The 8,891-nt window shown below is 58.1% G+C and overlaps 1 protein-coding gene across 1 annotated transcript in view; it reads left to right on the top strand.

Moving 5' to 3' along the window:
• Positions 1 to 8,891, top strand: part of SRRM3 (serine/arginine repetitive matrix 3) — a 55,005-nt gene extending 46,114 nt beyond the window's left edge. The window contains exons 12-15 of the mRNA XM_077777862.1: positions 4,739 to 4,758; positions 5,187 to 5,271; positions 5,536 to 5,741; positions 7,395 to 8,891. Of these exons, the coding sequence (XP_077633988.1) occupies positions 4,739 to 4,758; positions 5,187 to 5,271; positions 5,536 to 5,741; positions 7,395 to 7,623 (540 nt within the window). The 3' untranslated portion in view covers positions 7,624 to 8,891. The remainder of the gene's footprint in view (positions 1 to 4,738; positions 4,759 to 5,186; positions 5,272 to 5,535; positions 5,742 to 7,394) is intronic.

Here is an 8,891-nt window from a genome sequence, read left to right as displayed (position 1 = left end):
AACCCCCCCCGCCACTCTGCTTGGTTTGAATGTGGTTTTCTTTCTCTCTCTTTCTCTCGATCTCTCGCTCTGGTTGGTTTTCTCCCCGTCCCTTTTCTTTCTTTATTTTAGTGACTCCTCATTTGTAACTTGCATTTTTTTTCTCCCAATGAGCTACAAAAGCTGTTTCCTGGTTTGTCGTTTGGTTTTCTTTTCTTACCNNCCTCCTTTTCACCTTCCCTGCTCCTTCTCCTTCATCTCCGACCCCACCCCCAATCCCCACCTCTCCAAGCCCCCTCCACTCCCTCTCTTTCTCATTTTGTTGTCCGAATGCATTTCTGTGTGGTTAGCATTTCCAAGTTTGTGTTCCCTTCCTGAACTGTATGCTGCGGTTGAGCCAATTTGATTTCTGTTGTCTGGAGTAGCTGCTAAGCCCCCCACCCCTCACCCCTGCCAGCCCCCGGGGCCCATTTTGGCAATAAGCGGTGGTGGAGGAGCCTGTGCCCGCCTCTCGGCCTTCCAGATCCTGGAAGAAGTTCTGGCTGAGGCGAAACCTGAGGAAAGAGCCCTGCCCCACCCCCTAGGGCCTGCTGGGCTCCCAAGGGTCCTGCTCTGGTGGCAGGTGGAGCTTTTGGGCAGGACCTACAGACGCTGGGGGTCACAGCTGGCACCGGGGCTGAACCTCACAGCTCCCTCTTTTGGGTGTAATGGTCATTGAACTTCAGGGACCCAGTGAGCTGGCGCTGGACTCAGAGGGCCTACTTAGTAAAGTTTCTGTGGGGCAATTTGGGGGGTGAAGGGGTTCTCAGCTCACCCTCCCCCCTGCCTAGACCACTGCCCATCCCACAGGGGCTCCCTCTGCCCCCAGCATCCTTCCATCTTTTGAATTTGAGCTTAATGTGCAGAATGATTCAGAAAGGACAGTCGGTGGGAGCCGGGGTTCCCCAAGGTGTTGGAGCAGAACCAAGCTTAGGCCCTGAGACTTGCGACTCCCAGGCCAGTGCTCATCCAGCCACGTTGAGGGTACGTCCTCAGGGACCCCACCGCCCACCCCAGCTCTTTAAACTGTTTCCTGTCCCACCTGGGAGTAGCTACAGAAGGTTGACATCCAGCCCTTGTGAGGCGTCAGTGGGCCTCCATCCTCAGCTATGGAAAGAGGAAGTCTGGCTATTCATCCTCCTCCTCCCCCGCCCCCCATGTTGACCCCTGGGGCAGGTTGTGAGGAGCTCACCCACTCAGAACATTGCTCAGCTGTGAGTGGTGTTGGGAGGGCAGACAGGAAGTTGTCCAGGGAGAGAGAAATCACTCTTGGTCCCACGGGGAGACTGTCCCCAGCCTGATGGGAGGAGTAGAGGCCCCATTTTCCAAGAGGACCTGATGTGACCAGGGACCCAGAAACAGGATTGTGAGATGCTGAGTTAGAGGTGGGTAGTTGTCTGAGCCCTGGGGGAGAAGGGTAGAGCATCCCAGATGCTCACTGGTCTTGTCCTTAAGAATACCGGGATTGGGCTAACACACCAGCTCTTTCTATTCTTTTCCTCACCTTTTCCCCTCAAAAATGTCTTATGTAAGCTAAAGAGAAGGGATCAGAGAGCAGGTGGTACCAAGGAGCAGAGGGGCTCCTGGAAGCCAGGCTCAGAGACAGGCAAGGTCCCCTGTGTTCACTGACTCGTTCATTCCCACACACTCAGCATTTGCTAAGTGCTCCTCGGTGCCCAGGCCCACTCTAGGTGTCCATGCCTGGGTTTGAGGGAAATACTTTGAGGCCCCCACCTATTAGGCTGGGAGACTGACAAAGATCACTCTGAACAATGAGAGGGGGAGAGCCAAACCAACAGCAGGGAGCTCTGCTCACCACAGCAGGCCTGGCCCTAACACAGCCCTGCACAGTCCACACTGAGAGAAGGCACAAGAATCTGTGGGATCATAGAGTAATGCACCTGTCTCAGGTGAAGGTCAGGGGAGGCTTCCTGGAGGAGGTGGTCTTGATTGAGCTGAGGGCCCATAGGCACTAGCCAGGCTGTGAGGGGGTGATGAGGGCAGGGAGTCACAAAGAACAGGCTTCCGGAGATGTTTGGAGGTCCCTGGCCATAACAGTCCTGTCTAGCTATAAAACCCCATGGGGCCTAGACTGGGATCTCCCTCCGCTCCTGGGAAGAATGAGACCCGGCCAAGCTGAGGATGGAGCTCACCCTCTGGCAACCCTTTCTCCAGGGAGGGATGAGTGGAGAAGAGTGTGAGATTGGGCCTAGGAATCTTCCCCCATGGAAGGTGCTGTCTGCCACCCTGCCGAGCAGCGCCTTCCTCCCGTCCTCTGCCATCCTGGCTCGTGGAGGTGCCCAGACCTTCCTGCACTGCTCTGACCCCGTTCATCCATGAGGGCACTATGAGTCAGTCACTTGTGTTCTGAAAAGAACCTTTCAACTCCTATACAGGCCCCATCACCCAGCAAAGACCCCAGTTATCCATCCCCATTTTACCAACAGGGAAACTGAGGCCCCCAGACTCAGGTCGCAGCAAGCTCACATCAGGGCTGATTCCAGGAGTGCCACTTTGCCAGTTACTGTCATCTGAAGCTATGGCATTTGGCTTGGAGAAGGGGAGAGGGAAGAGGGCTTGACTTCAAGGCACACCAGGCAGGAAGCTTCCAGATAAGCACCGGGGGTCTGGCGAAGAAGTTTGGGCCTCAGTGGTTGCAGGCAGCAACATGATGCAGGTGGGCATCCACACAATCCTAACACTTCCACCACACACCCAATCCAACAATGGGAAGTAGAGAGGACCCCCACAGTGTCTGCAGGAAGAAACATCGGGCCCTCAGTCTCCTCACACCCCCCCTGCCCCCCGCCACTGCTGGCCTGTCTCCTGGAGCCAGAGAAGCTGGCTCAGATCCAGAGTCTAGGCTGGAGCCAGGGTTCACAGCCAGGTCCTGACCTTCTCGTTTACTATTATGCCTGCTTGCCTGGCCCCCGGCTGCACCCACACACACACACACCAAAGCAGCAAGCAAAGCCTTCTTTAGGGCGGGGCCCAGTGTTCCCTGGGTTTAGGTACTGTGCCTTGGCCACCAGAGCCCCCGACTCCCTCGCCTGGGATCTGTTCACTTTCCACTCTCCTACCGGAGGTAGGAAAGAACTTGGAAATGTGAAGCTTCTGGAGAGGTCTTTCTCATTTGCCTCCTCTGGAGGGAAAAGATGCTGTATGACCCATCCTAGCACTGGGGGCCTGGGAGCTGCAGGCACTGGACCCCTGCTGGGCTGCAGGGGATATGTGTTAGGAGGGCAAAGAGTCTCCTGGTACTGCCCCTTGAGAATGGAGCTGCCATCTCAGAGGGGCCATGGCTCCTAGCCTGGGATGAGGAGTGAGCTGGTGACCAGGAGACTTGGGGTGCTCGGATATCCACCCTGCCCACCTATGTCTGCCTGTGCCCCAAAGGGAAACACCAGGCTCTCCCAGGAGGCCTTCATGGCCCATTTGACTTCCTACAGTGCTCTCGCCTGCTATGGTGAGTGTTCATTGGCTGCTTCAGCCACCAATCAGAGCCGGCTGTGCCTTTCCTCCAGGGGACAGATTTCTTGGCTCTGCCTCCAAGGCCCAGCTGGACCCAGGCTTGCACAGAAAGGCCTTGGTGCCGCCCTGCCTCCTGCAGGAAGATGGGGCCATGCCGAGAAAACCGTGCTCCGAACAGTCTCTGGCAGCAAGGTGCCCCCAGGGGTGACAGGTAGCTGGTTTTGTTCTCCCGCCCCAAGGAGCCTGCCACAAAAGCTTGGCCCAGACCCTGCCCCCCTTTTAGGACTACCCAGTTTGGCCTCGACCCTTGTCATTATTCCTTCTTCAGCAACGGCATGGAGACCCTATGAAATGCCACGTTCTGTGATAAAAACTGAGGTTACAGAGCTGAATCCAACCAAAAGCTTTCTGCCTTGCAGGTCCTTCAAAGTCAAGTTGGTGCTGGTGATTGGGGGTGGGGTAGACAAGTGTAACCAACTGTGAACCAGATAGATGGAAAGATGGACAAGAGGAGGGGTCAGTTCTGTGAAGGGAGGAGGATGGAGAGGGTGGTCAGGGGTGCACAGAGAATCCTGGAATATTTGCTCTGGAAGGGACATCAGGAAGCAAAGCCCAACCCTCTCATTTTGGGGATGGGGAAACTGAGGCCCAGGATTGGGGAAGTGACTTAGCCAGGGTCACTCAGTGAGGCAGTGGCAGGCTCTCAGACCCCTGGTTGCCAGCCAGGGCCCTTTTGATGGTACCAGGCTCCCTTTCTGGTTTTCTATACCCCAACCCTTGTGTCCTAACTGCACTTTTGGAAGAACATTTGACATCTCTATCCAGCAGTCACCCGAGAGGTGCCTGCCTGCTCAGGCCCGAGGAGCCGGGCACTGCCAGTCCTTCCTCCAGAGGCGGTGTGGCCTCCTCTCGGCCTAGAATGGGGTGGTTGCGTTTTTTTTTTTTCTCTCTCTCTATCTCTNACCTCCCCCTTCTCTGATCACTCCCCTCCCCCGACCCACGGTGCAAACTCCCTCCCACCCTGCAACGATCTCTCTCCCCTTCACTGGTCATTCTTCTTCCCCACTCACAGAGGTCCCCCCCTCACTGATTGCTCTCTCTCCCCGCACACGGAGCCCTCCCTTCCCAACACTGATCACTCTCNTTTTTTTTTTTTCTCTCTCTCTATCTCTCTTGCATTTTTGTGAATCTAATGATGAACTTACGCTACCACACTTTTCCCTTCTCTTACACACCTTACCTACTAAAGGAGGAAGTGCCACTTTATTGGTAAGTGGACGTTAACCAAGAGGGACTTAAAAAAAAAAATCAGAACTTAAAAAAAAAAAGAAAAGGAAAAGAAAAGAGAAACAGAAAGACAGTCGGGTGTTACTGACAGTTCCACAGGTCTCTGCAGGGCCGGAAAACAAAGAAAGAAAAATGTTAACAGAAAAAAATGTCAGTTCCCCAGGAGTTCAGACATTGTTTTTGATTTCGGTATCTAATGACATTTGTGGATTTTGTTTTTTATTTNTCGCCCCATCTCTGCCCTTTCTCTCTACTTCTCTAACTTCCCCTGCTCTTTCGCCCCCCAACCCGTCTCCTCCGGCTCCGCCTCTCTGTCTCTCTGCTCTGGATTCTCTCGACCTCCTCGGTTTCCTCTGTCTCTGCGGGCATCTCTTCCGCCCCGTCTCTGTCTGCGCCCCCGNCTTCCCCAGCAGAGTCCCCCCCACCCCGCCCCACACCCAGGATTCTTCTCCCATCAGGGAGCTCCTCTTCTCCCTCGCTTGCCAGCCCCCACCGGTCACTCTCCCTCGACACCAGGGAACATTCTCTCCCACACTCTCCCCACGCCCCCACCCAGCTCTTTTCCCTCTTCAGGAAGCGTTCCCCCGCTCTACCAATTCACGCACTACCTCTTCCAGCTCACTAACCCTTCGCTTCCATATCTCCTCCTCCACAGAACTCCTCTTCCTCTCCTTTCCCTCCCTGAGCCCACTTTGTCCCCAGCTGAGTCCCCTCCCTGTCCCCCTCACCTCTTCAGCGCCCCCCCCCCTCCACCGCCAGCCCACTTTCTCCCCAGCTGAGCCCCTGTCGCCGCGCCTCTCCTCCAGGACCAAGGAGCGGCCCCCGCGCGCTCGGCCGGCCAGCACCTCCCCGTCCCCGGGCGCGCACGGCAGGCACGGCGGCCCGGAGNGCTCCCGCAGCTACTCGCCCATCCGCAAGCGGCGCCGGGACTCGCCCAGCTTCATGGAGCCGCGGCGCATCACCAGGTACGGAAGGGCCCCCGGCGGCCCGCGGGGACCTCCCTGGGAACGGACTGAACCCGGTGCGGGAGGAGAGGTGTTGTTCTGGGGAGGGAAGAGGCCCCTGGAGGAGGAGAGAGGCCAGAACTGGGGGTGCTGGGGAGGTGGGACTCAGAAGCAAGGGTCTGAAGGCCCACGGAGGGGAGGGAGCTGTGCGCTCGGGTCTGGGTAGGCAGACGCAGGCATGGAGTTCAGCTCCGGAAGATCCCAGCCATCCCTCCTGGAGCCCCTTCCTCTCTCCTTCCTCCCCACATCCATCTCCTGGCAATGATGTCTCCTTTTCTCCTTCATCTCAAGGTCCAGCCTGCCGAGTGGCCTGTGGCCGGCCTGGGGGCCGAGGGGACCCCCTCCCCACAGGCTGCAGGGGAGATGCCCATGTGAGCTGATCTGTTCAGCTGTCATCTGTCTGCTTCTCCTTTTCTCACTAACCTCACTGCTCACCTCCCAGCCCCCTGGGGAATTTGGAGGAGGGGGCGCCAGTGGCCTGCTCTCTGGGGCAGCTGTGGGAGGTCCCATCCCTTCCACTGCCCCTCTCAGACCCATGGGGCTGTGCAGAGGGTGCGACAGAAGCCCCATCAGAAAGCTTCTCTGGCGGGCCAGACGGGGGGGTGTGGGCCTAGGCCTGCCGGTGAGATTATGGTCTGTGTTTGTGGAAATCACCCTGAAGCCCTAGACCCCTGACATGAGGTCGAGGGCTACAGGCAAAATCCTGAACCCAGCTCTGCCACAGACCTTGCTGGGCAGCCTTGGGAGACGGGTGTGCCTCTCTGGGGCTCGGTTCTCATGTCTGAACAATAAGTAGGACCCCCTGAGCATCTGTTCAGCTCTAACATGGACTGATTCTCTAGCCCTTCCAAGCCCTTGGTGATCCAGATCGCCATATGCAGAGGGCCCTAAGACAGCTGGAACCCTGCACCTGCCGCCCGGCACCCCCGCTCCCGGGCTGCCTCCTCCTCCTCCCACTAATGTACACCTGTTTTCTTCCTCAGAATTAACCCCACGCCATGGGGGCACTGTTGCCCCCTTAACCACTCTCTTTTCTTTTCTCTGGGTCACAGCCTCCTGGCTTCAAACTAACTCCGGGCCGGCGGGAGGTAGCTGAGTGAGGAAAAGGGGCCAGCGGGACCGGGCTGGGCCATGGGCATGGGCAGCAATGGCCGGGGGGTCTCCTCCTTGTTCCCTTGAAGTGACCTGAAAAACCAAATCCTTCGATTCTGCAGGGAACGGAAAAGCAGGGCTGGGCCATATCCACAACCGTTCCCATGCACAGAAACCACTGCTTAGCTTGGTTGACGTGAGTTGTCTGTATTTAAAAGTTTCATTTATTCAACAAATATTTGTTGAGCGCCTTCTCAGGTCAAGCAGAGACTCGGTCCCCTTTCCCCAAAGCCAAATGAGGAAAGAACAAAAGGGCCAACATGAAATTGGCAAGTGACCACTGACTGTCTAATCCTTTTGGGGCAGAGGGCACTCCAAGGCCAGAGCTCAGGGGAAACTGAGGCAGGGAAGCCCTGGCCACTGCTGGGGAAGGGCTCGGGGCCTGAGTGAGGGCCCAAGATAGAGCCTGGGGCAGAGCTCAGGGCCCCGAATGGCCTGTAATCAGCTTTTCCCTCCTGGCAGTGCCCGAAAGCGTCCCATCCCCTACTACCGGCCCAGCCCCTCGTCCTCCTCCAGCTGCCTGAGCAGTGACTACTCAAGCCGGAGCCCCAGCCGCAGCCCCAGTCCCGGCCACAGCCACGGAAGCTACAGCAGCCGCAGCCGCGGGACCCGCAGCCACACACGCAGCCCCTCCCGGACCCCCAGCCCCAGCTACCACAGCCGGAGCAGCTCAGAGAGTGGGGGCTTCTGAGCCTGGACAGACCCAGCTTGGTGCCCCCTGGCATAGGGAGAGACGAGGGGTCATGCCCCAGGACCCGTGAGGGGGCCTGCACCCCACTGCTACAAAGGGGTCCCCGGGCCAGGGAAGACCTTGAGTGTGGGTGCCCTGCAGACAAGGAGGAGCTGGGTTCTGCTGCTTCTAGAGGGTCCCCACCCCCACCTCCTGCCTGCCCACCGTGTCCAGGGAACAAAGAGCCGTTGCGAACACAGGGATCGCCCCGTCCCCCTTCCTGCTTGATGCCAGCTCACCAGGCTAGGGACAGCTCGGTGGACCCAGGGATGCCTCGGAAGGTGCCAGACCTGGCAGCCTCCCATATCCACTCCACAGGGCCCTCGGCTCCTCTCTATCAGCGCGCAGACAAGGAGGTGGGATGGCAAGCAGAATCTGAGTTAGATGGAAGTATGGCCTAACCCTTGGTGCATCACCATCCAGGCTGGGGAGGGGCGGCTTCCTTCTGAGCTGGCTGCAGGACCCTGGCTGATGGCTGGAGGCTGGCCCCACGGCCTCCCCCAACCCCTCCCCTGGCCCAGGAGGACCCAGACTAAGTGGGCCCCTAAGCCCCAGCCCAAGGAGCCGGGGAGCTCACTCTTGGCCCCACCTCTCCCTTCCAGGCCAGGCTCTCCCCTGCGGCCCTTACCCCATGCCCTGGGCCGACGCCACAGCAGCCAGGCCTTCTGCATGACAAGAGGTGGGACATATAGACTACAGAAGGTGGGAGAGAGAAGGGGCAGATGGAAGAAGAGCCTGTGAGGAGTGGGAGAAGGCAATGCAGTCTGATGACCGAGCAAGCCCTGGTGTCCCAGTGTGCCCTGTGTCTGGGACATGGGCCAGATGGCAACACAGGGTCACAGGTATAGGATAACAGGCACTTCGGGGCCTACCCCAGGGAACGCTTCCTTCTCGGGATTTGGTGGGGAGGTGATCAGTGGAGGCTACCCAGAGAGGGGTGCTACAGCAGAGGGTAAGATCTAGACTGAGGGCCTCGGCCTGGGACTTCAAGTGGCGCCCTCCCCCCCAGCCCTCTTCTGCTGCTCCCAGCCCACTCCTCCTGGGGCCCTCAGGGATCTCACAAAGTCTTCCTTGGCCCAACAGGGCATCTGCCCTGGGCTCCCATGGGGGGAGGGGTCTGGGGTCTGGTCCGGGTTCCCCTCTCTCTATTTTTCCCTCCCTCTTTCTCCGCGGTGCGGATAAAAATTGGACTCTAATAAAACACTTGGTGCCCGGATGGCAAGCGGTGA

The sequence above is a fragment of the Crocuta crocuta genome, unplaced genomic scaffold (assembly GCF_008692635.1).
Source record: "Crocuta crocuta isolate KB4526 unplaced genomic scaffold, BGI_CrCroc_1.0 scaffold217, whole genome shotgun sequence".
Taxonomy (NCBI): domain Eukaryota; kingdom Metazoa; phylum Chordata; class Mammalia; order Carnivora; family Hyaenidae; genus Crocuta; species Crocuta crocuta.
The sequence above is the reverse complement of the archived record's forward strand: the minus strand, read 5'-3'. Positions and strand labels throughout refer to the sequence as shown.